At 50.4% G+C, this 16063-nt stretch overlaps 1 protein-coding gene across 1 annotated transcript in view; it reads left to right on the top strand.

The window, feature by feature from the left end:
- Positions 1–16063, top strand: part of SH3RF3 (SH3 domain containing ring finger 3) — a 199600-nt gene that overhangs the window by 95912 nt on the left and 87625 nt on the right. The window contains exons 2-3 of the mRNA XM_027128649.1: positions 164–418; positions 15894–15989. Of these exons, the coding sequence (XP_026984450.1) occupies positions 164–418; positions 15894–15989 (351 nt within the window). The remainder of the gene's footprint in view (positions 1–163; positions 419–15893; positions 15990–16063) is intronic.

Genomic DNA, 16063 nt, shown 5'->3' with positions numbered 1-16063 from the left:
AGACCCCCTGTCCCACAGGGCCTGGCCCCGTGTTCCTGGGGTGGGGGGCTGCTCCCTTGAGGTATCTCCCCAACCTGGGCTTTCAGACTTGGGGGCCCCTCAGACCAGGTGCCAGACGGGCCGGGTGGGCAGCTGCTGAGTAACCACTGTGTTCTGCTTCCAGAGCCTTCCCCAGCCGTCCCCCAGCAAAGCCCTGCACAGCTGCGAGGGGAAGGAGCCCGGGGACCTCAGGCTCAGCGAGGGGGACGTCATGGTCTTGCAGCACCGGGTGGACGAGCGCTGGTACCACGGCCTCCTGCCCGCCAGCCACGTCCAGGGTGTGCGGCCTCTGCCCCAGGCCCCGCCCCAGGGCAAAGCACTCTATGATTTCGAGATGAAGGACAGAGACCAGGACAAGGACTGTCTGACCTTCGGCAAGGTAAGGTGGGTTCCAGCGCCGCCCTTCCGCCGCAGCCCCTGCAGGGAGCCTGGGCGTAGCGCAGGGCCCTTCCTGTGCCTCCCCGTGGGGAGAGCAGTGGTTTCTCCTTCCTGAGGGTCTGCCGGGTGGAAGGAGAGGGCACCCAGCCCCACAGGCGTCTGCAGGTAACGGGAGCGGGACCCTCGTTACCTGAGTCACTGTGTGTCCAGGGCTCATGGGCCCTGGGAGGGGGCTTGCTGGGGAGACTGTGGCAGAGACCCCTGCAGGTCCTGGGAGTGGGAGCCGGGCCCAGAGGCCAGCCCGTCACACCCTCTTGGAGAGCACAGGAGGTGGATGCGTGTGCTTGGGCCACTTGAGGTGGCCAGTGAGGCCACGGGACCCGCTTAGTGACAAACCAGTAGTGTTTCCCGTGCGCTCGTCCCGGGGTGCGGGTGAGATGTGGAGGGGCCTGGTGTCTGGCCTGCCGGCCTCGGGGGTGCAGTGTGGAGAGGACAGAGGTGGCGGCCTCAGGCCTCGTGAATGTGCCTGCTTCCTGGCTTCCTCACCTGCTCCCACCCCAGGGCTGGGAGGGCAGGGGCGCCTGGAACTCTGGAACACCTGCTTCTCCCCGATGGCAGTAACGAGTTACATCATCGATTGGTTAATTACATTCATGACTGCCCGCCAGGGTCCCCGGGGAGAGGTGGGAGCCTGTCTTCCCGATGTTGAAGCTGTTGTAGGAAGGGGGACCCCTTCCAGGGCCCAAGAGTGGGCTCCTGTCTAACACTCGGAAATGAACTGTCCGAGGAGACGCACGTGCTGATGGAACAGGAGACTTCACGGCGGGGGGGGAGCGCCCGGGAGGAGGGCAGCAGGTGAGGGACCCAGGAGGACTGCCCCGCCACGTGGCTTGCGGTCTCAGGTTCCCTGGTGATTGGGTCTGTTCCCGGGTTGCCTTTGGCCGGTCATCTTTCTCGGCCTGTATTTGGTCTGCGTCAGGGCCCTTCCTGGTGGCACACACATCTCTCAGCCAAGATGGATTCCAGCGTGAGGGTTTCTGGGAGGTTGGCAGAGCTTATTCTGGGCTTGCGGCGCCTCCCTCCTTCGATCCCTCCCAGATCCTTCCAGCCGGTGGTAGCGTGTTAGTTCCGAGTTCCCGTCATGATCTCCTGTTGTGAGAGAACTCACGCAAGTGGTTATTACTGTGCCTGGCTGGCACGGTGGCTTTGGTCGGCGGCTCCCTAGCAGAGCACAGCGCTAAGAGGCTGCGTCGCTCGCCCGAGGCTGGCACGGGCCTGGCCCTCCTCCGTCCTCGTGTCCTGTGTCTCTGTCAGTCTTTTTCCACACGCGGTTGTCAACACAGAACTGGGTTCCAGCTCAGATCCTGACCTTGGAGTGCACGTCCAGCTCACTGTGATTCTGTCCTCTGCTCAGAGCAGAGCTTGGCTGCGGTGCCGAGCTGTTCGCAGGGCTGTGAGCACCGTGCGCTCCATCTTGAGCACAGTGGCCTGTTCTGTGCAGGCTGTCGCAGCTGCTGTTTATGTCTTGTTCCGTTGTTCAGCCTGACGACGAATGATCTGTTTTCATTCAGGGTTTCAACTCTTCCCTCTTCCTTCCATCAAGGCGTTCTGATGCTAATTCCAGTTGTCATCTGGCCCTGCAGGTTCCCTGGACGCAGGGTCAGGCCTCCCCCTCCCTTGCTCCCTCTCCTCCTGAGTGAGGCTGGAACGCAGGCTGCAGAGTGTGAGGCCAGGCGGACAGAGCCCCTCGTGCTCGCCCCTCTGCCCAGCCCACCCTGAGGGAGACCCTGGGCCCTGGTGCTCTGTGCCGTCACTCAAGATCGAGAGCAGGGACCCAGCCACCCCTCAGGGTCGATCGAGGCCTTGTAAGGAGGCAGACCGGTTAGGGGCTGACAGGGACAGGGACAGACACAGGGCCCTGCTCACAGCCTTGGTGGCGGGAGGCTCCCCAGCGGACACATGCGGGGCCGGAGCAGCCGGCGTCTCCTGGTGAAGGCCTCCCGCTGCGTGCGCGAGCGCCTGCTGGGACTCTCAACTCCAGGGCGAAGACCAGAGCCCACTGGATGGGGACAGAGGGGCACCTGCCTGTGCATCCCACTGGGAGCTGTGCTGTATCCGGGGAGCCTGACTTCGGGTGGGAGAGGCAGGAATGGCAAGTCCAGGGGACAGTTCCTGAGAGTGACGGGCTGTGCGAGTCACCCAGGAGGTGTGCGGGATATCTGGTCAGGAGGTGGTCAGTGTTTGGTTTTCAAAAGAAACGTTAAAGCCACCCTCGTGGGAGAAGTGAGAACTCGGATGGCTCGCTGAGACTCGTCCTGTGGTGGGCGCTGCTGCCACTTTGCGTCCCGGGGCGGGGGTGGGGGTGGGCAGGTCCCAGCGCCCTGGGCTGTGCGGGCAGCACTGTCGAGGTGGGTGGTCCTCAGGGCTCCCCGGGACCTGACCTTTGAGCCCATTTTGGGGAGCGGAGGTGTGGGAGCTGCTGGGCCACGCATCCCTCGGGCTGCTCTACCAGGGCTTGCTTTCTGTCTGTGGATTAACCTGCAGGGCTGGAGGCCCCTGGGTGTGATTCCGGTGAAGACCGTGCTTTGACCCCCCACTGTGTTCACACAAGCGTTTCGCCGGCGCCCCCCCCCGCCTTAGGTTAGGGTGCAGCCCCCCCGCCTTAGGTTAGGGCGCAGCCCCGTCGCCCGAGCACGTCTTCTTTCTCATCTCTCCCCTCGAGACGCCTCCAGCCTCCGCATCCCCACACGGCAGCTGAGGGATTCCCTCCACCTGCCTGGAATGCTGGTTCTCACAGCCTCTGTTTCGTCACCTGAAGTGACCACATGGTCCGGGCCAGCTTGGTTTTGCCTCCCGGGAATGTTTTGTTGTTTGGATATGTTCCCTTCTGGACTCAGCAAGGGAAGCAGCGGTGTCTAAAGTCCACGGATGGTGCTAACTTACCTTTAAAAAACTTCACTGTGATGGGATTGATGAGGTTTAAAAAGGCTTGAAGTATGTGCATCAAAGCAAGATTTTTACCTTGCTGTCAGCTTTTGAACAGTCCTGTTAAAATTGCATTAATTAAAGTCATTCTAAAACCAAAGTCTTTGTTTAATTGAAGAAGAGAATGAATAATTACTTCCTGTAAAGCAGCTATAAAAAGCACAATTTATAACTTCTTAGCAGTCCCACTCCAAAAACCTGGGCATGTGCGGATAAAAAGACAAAGGGGACAGTGCAGCGTCCCTGCTCTGTCAGCCGGTGGCTCCCAGCTGTCCCCCGAGGCCCGCGTGCGCCGTGCCTTCCACGTGACGGGGAGGGGCTGCGGTCAGGGGCTGCTGGGTGCAGGGACCTTGCACTTGGGATCCCCTGTGTGGCCTCAGCCCTGTGGCCTTAGGAGCCCACGTGTGTCTCATCTCAGAGCCATCTGTGCCTGCCCTGCAGCAGAGACTGGAGACCCGCCATCACTACGCCGGCTCCTCGGGGAGGACACAGGCCCCGTGGGCACGCGACAGCCCCCTGCTCGTCCTCATCTCACACCCTCCCACCCGCCCAGCCCTGCACGGCCGGAGGGGTGCTTTGAGTTGGCAAAGCCCTTTTCAAACACCACCAGCTGTCCTGACTTGGGCAGACTTCCCTCCTGCTGGTGTCGCCACAAGACCCTTCCACGTGATCCTCTTAACACCGCTGTGTTTAATCGTCCGTCCCTGACGTGGGGATTCTCTCCTTTGTGAATGAACCTAGCATTAATCCCAAACTATGTTCTTCTGATTGGAGGACAGACGTAGGTGGTTAGAAATCAAATGTATTTGAGGTTTGGACTCTAGAGTGAGACGGGTTCAGATTGTGACACTTTCACTTTTATACGGTGATTTGGGGACATCAACTTCACCTCTGAGTCTCTTTTTTGATGATAAAATGGAGTTGATAGGATTCAATGAACAAAGGCATTTAGGGAACCAACCTCAAAATAGGCACTCAGCCATTTCTGGCTTCCACCCTCGCTGGCTTCCTGCTCTGTCAGACGCGCGTCACTTTTTGTGTTGGCCTGGGACGCTCGTGGCGGGGGAGATGGGCCTCCTGCACACACCCCCGCTGCCTGGAGCTGAGACTCTGCGGACAGGTCGCCTGTACCTGTATTGTCCCAGTGGCTGCGTCTTGCAGAGGCTTGCCCAGCGGTGTGGAACCCCTGAGCCCTTCTGTCAAGGCCGCCGTGCCCATCGTGGGCAGCCCAGACCCACTGCATGTCCTCTGTCCCGAGGGGCAGTTGGGATGCTCTCCGGGCTGGAAGACTCGGGGACCTAGCGACCAAAGCGGGTGAGCCTGAGGGAGCAGGCAGTGCTGCATTCTGCTCGGGCTGGGCGGCTCCCAGACCCGCCCTACAGCTGGGCAGCAGCCTGCGGGCTCCTCCATGGAGGCGGCTTTCCTAAGGGGACCAACCCCCCCAGAGGCTCAGAGCAGGTTGGGCTCTGAAGACTGTCCCTTCTCTGGGCGGCAGGCGGGGTTGGAGGAGCCCTCCCAGCCCCCAGCAGCGTCTGGAGCTCAGCTGCGGTGCGCAAGCCAGGAAAGAGGGCACAGCCCAGCAGCCGGGCCCTTCAGAGCCTCCCCTGGGGCCCCGGAGCCATCGGGGGAGTCTTGTGCTGTGTCTGCAGCAGAAGGTGCAGGGAGTTTGTGAGCTCTTTCCTTTGGGATTTTCCCTTTTCTCTGGGACCGGAGTGACGGGCGCTCTGTCTGCAGCTGACGGTGAGGGACTGTCAGGGATGGGGCAGCGCGAGGTGGCCGCGGCCGTGGCCCGGCTGAGCGGGCGTCCGCACTGAGTGGACAGGCCGCATGGCCACGTTTCAGAAGGGCCATCCTGGTGTCTGCCCCTTGGTGCCTCTTGGAAACCACTTAGTTGCAGTAAGAGGAGCGGAGGCACAGGGAGGCCCCCGGGAGGGTGGGCAGCCGGCCCGTGTCCAGGTCCCGTGCGTGTGATCTGCCCCACGGCGCGTTTAGGAAACTGTCAGGCCCCAGAGGCTGCTTCACTCGGAGCTGCTGCGGGAACTCTCCAGATACTTTGGGCCAGGCCTTCGGAGTGTGAGATGTACCTTTGACGTGGTGTTGAGGACCGTGCACTCCGCCAGCCACGCTCTGCGGACTTCTGGGGGGAAAAAGACTCCAGCCCCCTGGCAGGTCAGGGAGGGAAAGCCTCAGGCCTCAGCTTCCTAACAGCCCCATCTGTTTGCAGCTTGGCTTTCCCCCCGGTAGGAATCACATACGAACACCGGGGAGTTCGGTGAGTTAATCAGAAATGCAGTTAAGGTCCCTTTAGGTGGTGCCCGACTCCTTTGCAAGTGCGTTGCCCACTGAGCCTGGGAGGGAAGGCGGTCCACTCCTCCCATAACCACGCTGTGTTCAGGGTCGCGCGGGACCACCCCAAGGCCACCCACTTCCAAGGGAGGTCTGCTGCTGGGCCCTGGCCTTTGGTGTCCCTCAGAGCTTGGAAACGGGGGGATGAGGAGGCGGCACAGGGAAGGCCCCCACCTGCGAGAGGGAGACTGCAGAGGAGACTGTAGGTGAAGTTGTCGTGCGTCTGAAAGTGAAATGATGTCATGGGAGCAGCTTTTGTCCAGAAAATCCTTCATGCTGCCAGATTGGCCCAGACCTTGTCTGCCCCGCCGCCATCCCTCGGAGCGTTGTGGTGTCCGGAAGAGTGCTCCTTCCACGCCGGGCAGCGCTGGGGACCCAGGGCACAGGCCAGCCTGTCCGTCCACAGCCTCGCTGGCCCTCAGCCAAGCCCCGTCACGCTCCACGTCTCTGGCTGCTTCCCTCCTGAAACAGGAGAGTTGAGCACGAGGCAGAGACGGCACGGTACGGCAGCAGATCCTGCAACGCGAACTCCGCGGCCCGGCCTGGAAGGGTGTGCGGACCTGGACGGCGACGGCCCAGCGCAGAGCTCCCCACTCGTCCGTCCGTGCGGCTCGGGCCCGCCCTGTCGCATGCAGTTAGGGTTTGGGGGGGGCGTGTTTGCATTCCCAAGAGGCCGCAGAGCAGGTGCCTCCCCTGTCCTTGTCCTTGTGAAAGCACCGGCCCCGGGGTTGTGAAATACGACCGCACGTCCGAGGCCTGATGGGGATCCAGGCATTGCTCTCCCGGTCACGCGTGGACGGCGGGAGAAGGCGTTGACTGCAGGGCCGCGGCATTTGGTGCTGGCGGCTCTGCGGTGCTGCCCGGCGCTCAGCGCTGCCCCCCCCCCCCGCCCCCCGAGCTTGTGTCCCTGGTGAGAGCTGGGTTAGCGGCAGAGCAGAGGGCGGGAACCCGTCCTCCGCGACCTCGGGAAGTTAGTCACTTGCTGGTGTTCTGGGCGTGGCTGCCCGCTGCACAGCCCGGCCTCCCCCCAAGCTGCGTGAGCTGGAGAGGAGCGTCTGGTCCTGCCGCGTCCTCGGGTCCCGGCCTGGATTTGCGTCTGCTCGTGTCGCGGCCTCGCCGGAGCAGTTTGACGTGACTGGGCTCGGGAGCCACGTGCTGCACTTGCCTGCGGGGGGGGGGTGCCGAGCTTCCCGTGGTGAGGGGTGCTTTCCTCCTGGTGCCGGACACCTAGGTGATGCCCGGGGGGTGCTGCTGAGCTGGGGGAGGCCTAGCTCAGCCCCTCGTGGCCCTCGGGTGACGACAAGCTCCCCGGCCTAAGAGGCGGGCTCCTTTGGGGGCAGCTGTCCCTTGCTCGGAGCTGTGTCTGCTGCTCAGTCACCGGGACCTCCTGGGTGGCCCGCAGTGAGCTGGGATCCTCAGTGCGGTGGTGAAGGCGCGGCCCCTCCTGGCCTCCTCCGCGCAGCTTGGTGCCCCCTTCTCTGGTTTGCTGTGCTTCACACTCCTCACCTCGTGTCGGCTTCCTCAGGATGTGACGTCCCTTTAGAGGTGCATCAGGGCCACAGGCAGGATTCAGGGGTGCCGTGGCTTGTCCACGCCGGAAATACTGTGACCTTAAAACAAGCTTTTTATCTAAGTATAGTGTCATGTACCGACAAGCGTATTAATCAAAATTATGCAGCTTGGTGGTTGGAAAGAATATGTCCTATAATCACTACCCAGGAGGGAAATGGTGGGGTGCCAGCACCCCAGCTTCCCTCCGTGTCTTCTAACACCGTAGATGAGCATGTCTGTCTTGAACTTCCAATAAACAGATGGTGCAGAACCTACTCACGTGTCCAACTTTGTTTCCTCTCGATGTTACGTGTGTGAACTGCACCTATATTTTGTGAGTGCTGTAGTCTGTTCACATTCATCAGTCTGGGGTACTTTTAGCTATTTTTTTTAAATAGAGTTTGGGGTTCATGCCTGAACTGCACAGAAGGTACAAGATTTCCCAATACTCGTGCCCCCCCGCACATGCACAGCCGCCCTGTTATCCACACCCCCCACCCCAGATGGGACATTTGTTACAACTGATGAACCCACATTGACACTTTGCATTCCCCAAAGCACATAGTTTACATTACTGTTCACCCTTGGGGTTACGTATCCTATGGGTTTGGGCAAATGTGTAATGACACGTATGCACGTGTGTAGTATACAGAGCAGTTTCACCGCCCTAAAATCCTTTGTGCTCCACCTGTTCCGCCCTCCCTCCCTCCAACTCCTGGCAGCCACTGTTCCTTTTACTGTCTCCACAGTTTTGCCTTTTCCAGAATGTCATATAGTTGGAATCGCACAATCTATATAGCCTTTTCAGACTGGCTTCTTTCACTTAGTCATATGCATTTAAGGTTCCTCCCTGGCTTTTCATGGCTTGATAGCTCATTTCTTTTTAGCACTGAATAATATTCCATTGTCTGGATAGACCACAGTTTATCTACCCGTTAACCTACTAAAGGACATCTTGTTGCTTCCAAATTTAGTTGCTATGAACATCCATGTGCAGGTTTTTTGTGTGGATGTAAGTTTTTAACTCCATCGGGTAAATGCCAAGGAATGTGATTGCTGGATTGTATGGTAAGAGTGTGTTTAGTTTTGTAAGAAACCACCGAACTGTCTTCCAAAGTGGCTGCGCTATTCTGCATTCCCACCAGCGGTGATGAGGGTTCCTGTTGCTTCACATCCTCACCAGCGTTTGGTGTTGTCATTGTTCTGCGTTTTGACCGTGCTAATAGAATGTAGTGTTATCTCATTGTTGTTTTACTTTGCATCTCCCTGATGACATACGATGTGGAGCATCATTTCATGTGCTTATTGCCATCTGTATGTCTTCTTTAGTGAGGTGTATGTTAAGGTATTTGGCCCATTTTTAAATCGAATTGTTTGTTTTCTTATTGTTGAGTTTTATGAGGTCTTTGTATATCTTGAATAATAGTCCTTTATCAGATGTGTCTTTTGCAGATATTTTCACGAGTCTGTGGCTTGTCCTTTTATTCTCTTGACAGCGTCTTTCACAGAGCAGAAATTTTTAATTTTAATGAAGTCCAGCTTATCAATTCTTTCTTTCATGGACCAGTCTTTGATGTTGTATCCAAAAGTCATCACCAAACCCAAGGTCATCTAGATTTTCTCCTGTGCTATCTTCTAAGAGTTGTATAGATTTGCATTTTACATTTAGATCTGTGATTCATGTTGACTTAATTTTTGTGAAGGGTGTAAGATGTGTGTCTAGATTCATTTCTTTTTACAGGTGGGTGTCCAGTTGTTCTGGCACCATTTGTTGACGAGACTGTCTTTGCTCCATTGTAGTGCTTTTCCTCCTTTGTCAGAGATCAGTTGACTACATTTATGTGGGTCTATTTCTGGGCTCTCTATTATGTTCCATTGATCTGTTTTTATATCCTATCACCAATCCCACACTGTCCTCAGTACTGTAGCTTTACAGTAAGTCTTGAAGTCAGATAGCGTCAGTCTCTATTCTTTTCTGTCAGTGTTGAGTTGGCTATTCTGGGTCTTTTGCGTCTCCATATAAAGTTTAGAATCAGTTTGTCAACATCCACAAAAAAGCTTGCTGAGATTTTTATGGGGATTGCATTGAATTCAGAAGTTGAGAGGAACATCGTGACAGTATCGGGTCTCGCTACCCATGTACGTAGGTCATCTCTCCACTGGGTTCGTCTTTGACGTTCTTCACCAGAGTTTTGTAATATTCCTCATGTAGCTCTTGTACTTATTTTGTTAGATGTATACCTGTTTCTTTTTTTTTTACATGCTAATGTAAACAATATTATATTTTTTAATGTCAAATTCCACTTGTTCATTGCTAGTACGTAGAAAAATATTTAACTTTGATATATTAATCTTATATTCTGAAACCTTGCTATAATTACTCATTGGTTGTAGTTTTTTGTTGATTCTTTCAGATTTTCTACATAGACAATCATGTAATCTGCAAACAAAGACAGTTCTGTTTCTTTCTTCCCAATCTGTATACCTTTTGTTTCCCTTTGTTGTTTTAATTGCATTTGCTAGGACTTTGACTATGATATTGAAAGGCTGTGGTTAGAGGGGACATCCTTGCTTGTTCCTGATCTTAGGAAAAGCTTCACGTTTCTCACCATTAAGTATGATGTTTAGCTGAAGGGTTTTGTGAACGTTCTTTTCAAGTGGAGGAAGCGTCACTCTGTTTCTAGCTTACTGAGAGGTTTTTTTTTTTTTAATCATGAATTGTTTGATTTTGTCAAATGCTTTCTCTGCATCTATTAATGTGAGGATGTGATTTTTCTTCTTTAGCCTGTTGATGGTGATGGATTACAGTAATTGATTTTTGAATGTTAAACCAGCCTTGCATATCTGGGATAAATCCTAGTTGGTCATGCTATATAGTTCTTTTTATACTTTGTTGGATTCAACTTGCTAATATTTTATTGAGGATTTTTGCAACTATGTTCATGGGAGACATTTTAGTTTTCTTTGCCTACTGTGTCTTTGTCTAGTTTGTATTAGTATAATTCTGGCCTCACAGAATGAGATAGAAAGTAGCCCTCCTGCTTCTGTCTTCTGAAAGAAATTGTTAGAGAATTTGGCATAATTTCTTCCTTAAATGTTGGTAGAATTCAGAACCCATCTGGGTCTGGTGCTTTCTGTTTTGGAAGTTTATTAATTATTGATTCAATTTCTTTAACAGATATAGGCCTACTCAGATTGTCTATTTCTTGTGTGAGTTTTGGCAGATTGCGTCTTTAAAGAAATTGGTCCATTTTGTTTATTAAATTTGTGGGCATAGAATTGTTCATAATATTTCTTTATTATCCTTTTAATGCCCATGAGATCTGTGGTAATGTCCCCTCTTTCATTACTAATATTAGTAATTTGTGTTGCGTCTCTTTTTTTCTTGGTTATCCTGGTTAGAAGCTAATTGAGTTTATTGATCTTTTGAAATAAGCAGCTCTTTGTTGATTATTTTCTGTTGATTTCATGTTTTCAACTTCATTGATTTCTGCTCTAATTTTTATTTCTTCTTTTCTTCCGCTTACTTTGGATTTAACTTGCTCTTCTCTTTTAGTTTCCTGTGGTGGAAGCTTGGTTTATTGATTTTAGATCTTTCTTCTTTCCTGATATATGCATTCAGTGTTATAAATTTACCTTTAAGCACTGCTTTCACTGCAGCCCATACATTTTGACAAATTGTATTTTTATTTTCATTTGTTTGAAAACATTTTAAGATTTCTCTTGATGTTTCTTCTTTGAACCAAATGTTATTAGAATTGTGTTAATTCCAAGTATTTTGGAATTTTCCAATTATCTTTCTGATATTGATTTCTAGTTTAATTCCATTGTGGTCTGAGAGCAGACATTGTATGGTTTCTGTTCTTTTAGCATTGTTAAGGTGTGTTTTATGGCCCGAAATGTGATCTATCTTGGTGAATGTTTCATGTGACCTCAAAGAAAATGTGTATTTTGCCATTGCTGGATGAAGTAGTCTATAGATGTCAATTATATCCAGTTGATTGATGGTGGTGTTGAGTTCAGCTTGGTCCTTACTGATTTTCTGCCTGCTGGGTCATTCATTTCTGATAGTGGGGCTTTGAAGTCTCCAGTCTGTAACAGTGGATTCACCTGTTTCTCCTTGTAGCGCTATCAGTTTTTGCTTCACGTGTTTTGACACTCTGTTGTTAGGTGCATGCATGTTAAGGATTGTTGTCTTCCTGGAGAATTGACACCTTTATCGTTATGTAATGCCCCTTTTTATCTCTGATAACTTTCCTTGCTTTGAAGTTTGCTTTTCCTGAAATTAGTATAGCTACTCCTGCTTTCTTTTGATTAGTGTTAGCGTGGTATATCTTTCCTTATATATATATCTTTATATTTAAAATGGGTTTCCGGTACATAACATACAGTAGGGTCTTGTTTTTTTGATCCACCCTGACCATCTCTGTCTTTCAATTTGTACATTTAGACTATTGCTATTCAAAGTGATTATTGATATTGTTGAATTAATATTTACCACATTTGTTTTCTTTGATTTTTGTTCCTGTTTTTGGTTTCCATCCTTTTTTTGCCTTTTGCAGTTTTAACTAAGTAATTTAAATGATTTCATTTTCTCTCCCGTCTTAGCATATCAGTTGTACCTTTAAAAAAATTTTTTTTGTGGTTGCCCTAGAGATTGCAACATGCATTTACAACTAATCCAGGTCCACATTCAGATAAAACTACTGTTTCACAGGTAGTGCAGTTACCTTATAATCACAAAATAATCCTAATTCCTTCCTCCTGTCCTTTTTGTCATTGCTGTTATTCATTTAACTTATATATAAACATACATAAGTGTATATATTTGTATATATGATATACATATATATGGCATGTACATAAGCATATGTAATTAGATACATTGTTGCTATTATTATTTTGAACAAACTGTTTTTTAAATTTTTCCTTTACTTATTCCTTCTCCAACGTTCTTTGTTTATGTAGAGTCAAGGTTTTGACCTATGTAACTTTTCTTCTCTCTAAAGAACTTCTTTTAACATTTCTTGCAAGGCAGGTCTCCTGGCAACAAATTCCCTCAATTTTTGTTTGTCTCAGAAAGTCTTTATTTCTTTCTCACTATTGAAGAGTTATTTTTCAGGGTAGAGAATTCTCAGTCATTATTGTGTCAAATATTTCTTTTGTTCCTTTTTTTCTTTCTTCTCCTTCCTATATTCCTGTTACGTGTATATTGCACCTCTTGTAGTTATCCTGCAGTTTTTGGATATTCTGTTCTGTTTTGGGTTTTTGTTTATTTTCTTTTTCAGTCTTTGTTCTCTTTGCTTTGCGGTTTTGGAAGTTTCTGTTGAGACATCCTTAAACTCAGAGATTCTTTCTTCAGCTGTTAAATCTACTAATAAGCTTATAAAAGGAATTCTTTATTTCTGTTACAGTGTTTTGATCTCCAGCATTTCTTCTTGGTTCTTTCTTGGACTTACCATCTCTCAGTTTGCATTGCCTACCTGTTCTTGCATGCTGTCTACTTAAATGTATTAGAGCCCTTAGCATAGTTGTTTTAAATTCCCTGTTTGATAATTCCAACATTCCTGCCATATCTGAGTCTGGTTCTGATGCTTGCTCTGTCTCTTCAAACTGTTTTTTGCCTTTTAGGATGTCTAGTAATTTTTTGTTCCTTTTTGATATTTGGACATAAAATGTACCACGTTAAAGGTACTGCTGTCAATAGGCCTTTAGTGACGTGGAGGGGAAATGTTCTGTAGCCTCTCACCCTGTTATTAGAGCCCCGTCGTGTAAGGAGTTGTACCTACAGGCTGTGAGCTCTACCTGTGCATCTCCACTTTCCCCTCCTCCTTAGGGAGGACAGGCTGGCTGGAGTGGGCTGCAGTTGGTTATGGTATTGGTTGATGTACCATACTTTATCTAACCAACCCTCTCTGGCTGTGCAGTTGTCTCTAGTTTTTCTCTAGTTGAAGAAACACTGTAATGAACATACTCGGAGCTGAATCTTCTTGCATGTCTGTGATCTTCTTGAAAGAGTCTCTAGAAGTGTTTTTGTCAGATTAGTGGATATGCAGCTTCTTGTGTTTGGTAGGACTTGCCACACCACCGCCATAAATGTATATCCCCACCAGAAATGAGAAAGTGCTTGTAGCCATCGTGCTGAACACGCCGAGCGGGCTTGTGTTCATCCCCGGTAATCTGATAAGACACCAAAGACCAACGAAGGGAGAAGGAATTTTCCTGTCTAAAATTGTACTTTTTTTGAATATCAGTCAGGTATCACATTTTTAAATGTATTTAACAGCAGTTTGCTTTTCTTCCTTTTTTGTGAGTTGCCTGATTTTTGCCCCTGGCCTGGTTTTCTTTTAAAGTATGTGTCTCTCTTTCCTGCTGTGTCTCTTACGTCCTTATGTAGCAAGGATATTAGGTCTTAGTCTCCAGTTTGTCCTGCAAGTATTTTTCTAGATTATTTCCCTTTTTGTTTTCTTGCTGTTCTTAACGTAGAGAATTTCATTTTTCTGTAACCAAATCTTTGTTATTTACTTCTTAAGACCATTCCCCACCTCAAGATTAAACATCTATTCACATTTTCTTCTAGGTTATTCAAGGTTTTTTTCTAACATTTAAATCTTTAATACTTAGGGAATTAATTTCGGTGTATACAGTGAATTAGAGAATTAACTTTGTTTTTTTAATGATTAGCCAATTTTAATCACATTTTCTAACTGGTTATTGCTGGTAGATGGGAAACCCAATGATTTTCATGTATTTATTTTAAAATTATCAGCCTTTCTCAAATTCTTACTTATTCTAATTTTTAACTAATACTCTGTTTTTCTAGGTAGAAAATCATATGATTTTTCTTCCCAATATTTATACTTCCTATTTTTTTCCTTTTATTTCTATGGCTCTAATATCTAGACCAGTCTCAAATAACCGTGTAGATATTATGGTATTTTATTTTTTACCAAAATTAATCTGGTATTTTTTCTTTTTAATTTTGCAAAATTATATGTCTTCTTTTATTTTGCTCCTGCGAAAGCTCTGGCTTGTAGGAAGCCTTCAGTTACCTTTTCCTTTGCACCGTTGGCGAGGTCTTGGGGGCCACCCTTTGGCTGGGTCTGAGTGGAGTTTATTACGGGTACAGGGCCCTCCTGGTCATGAACTCTATGTGAGATAAGCAAGGTGCCCTCTCTGCTCATCCCTTCTCAAGCCAGTCGGCCACTTTGGCCCTAATGCTTATCAGGAAAGCCCGCCGCCTTGATGGCCAAGCACTGACTACAAGGAAACCCTTGTCGGTGTCACCCGGCCATGGAGAACCAGCCACCCCGAAACGTGGGAAAGCCTGAGATTCCCTCAGTGTCTGTTGCATTTTCTGGACTGTATCAATTGGGAAAAGAAATATTTTGAAGTCACACAGCCCTTGTTATTTGGTACTTGTTTAAGCTGGGAAATTGGGGTTAGGACCTGGAGAAGGAGGGGTGCGGTTGCCCCTGCGCTGTCCCCTAAACCCCTAGGAGAGGGGAGGTTTGGAAGGGAGCATGGGGACCTGCCAGTACAGACTCCTGGTCTTGCCTTTCCTGCCCCATGTCCTCTGGGAGGCATGTCCAGCACCCATCACCTCGTCCCACTTCGCCCCAGATAAACTCCCCAAACTGTGCGGCCCCTCCGTTCACGGGGAAGCAGCTTCTCCGGTGATGTCAGGAAGTCCATCAGGATGCTCCAGATGGAGTGTCCCTCTGACCCCAGGGGCCCACACCCCACATCACTGCTTCACACGAAGGGGTCGAAGGCCCCTTGGTAAGGCAGGCGGTGCTTTCAGACCCAGCCGGGCCCACAGGGCTGCTCTGGCTGTCAGCTCCTGAGCGCCAGGCAGGCCTCCGGTGTCCACGCAGGCCCCGGGGGACAAAGGCAGGCGGTTTGGATGTGGAGGGCGGTTGGGCAGATGGCCCGTGGACAGTCCCACTGCACCCCGTGTGGCACCAGCACGGCCCCCCGACGCTTGCTGCCGCCCGGTCGTCCCCTCGCTCCTCGTCCTGTCCCCCGCCCTTGTCGTCTGTCCCCGCGGCTCGTGGCGCCTCCGGGGGCACCGGGCGAGTCCTCCCCCACCGCACGCCTGTGTCCCTGCTTCACGCCCCTCCTTCCTCCTGCGTCTGCCCACCTTCTGCCTCTGTCCTTGCTACTGCCTGGCACGACAAGGATTTAACAGGGTTCAGAGCTTCCACGACTCTAAATAAATGGAGTTGGATTGGGTCATCTTTTGTGCTCTGGTGGAGGCAGGAACATAGAAAGTTTTATACTTAGTTGAATTTATATTTGTTGAAAACCATTTTATTTATAAGCACGTATTAGGAACATGAATTTTAAAGTGCTCACTAGATTGTAAATTGCCACACACTTCCACTGGAGGCTCTTTGCTGCTAAAATCAATATGGGAGAGGAAGAGAGATCCTGGGTGAAGACGTGGGAGGGACGGTTTTCACGCCGATCTCAGAATGAGTCATCGCGTAGAGCCTTTCCTTAGCTGCAGTGACACTAACCGCTCTCTTGGTTCTGTTTTTGTATCCGTTTTGTGCGTGTCCCTGTGCTTTGCCTACACGGGGTGATTCCAGGATGAAGTCCTGACTGTAATCAGAAGAGTGGACGACAACTGGGCGGAGGGAATGCTGGGAGACAAGATCGGGATCTTCCCCCTGCTGTACGTGGAGGTGAGGCCGCGCTCCCACACTCACTCATCCTGCACAGGGAGGTGAGGCCAGGCTCCCAGACCCACCCCTCCTGC

The sequence above is a fragment of the Aethalodelphis obliquidens genome, unplaced genomic scaffold (assembly GCF_003676395.1).
Source record: "Aethalodelphis obliquidens isolate GAN/ISIS:26980383/991018 unplaced genomic scaffold, ASM367639v1 scaffold35, whole genome shotgun sequence".
NCBI classification, from domain to species: Eukaryota; Metazoa; Chordata; class Mammalia; order Artiodactyla; family Delphinidae; genus Aethalodelphis; species Aethalodelphis obliquidens.
Note: the sequence above shows the minus strand (reverse complement) of the source record. Positions and strands in the feature narration are given on the sequence as shown.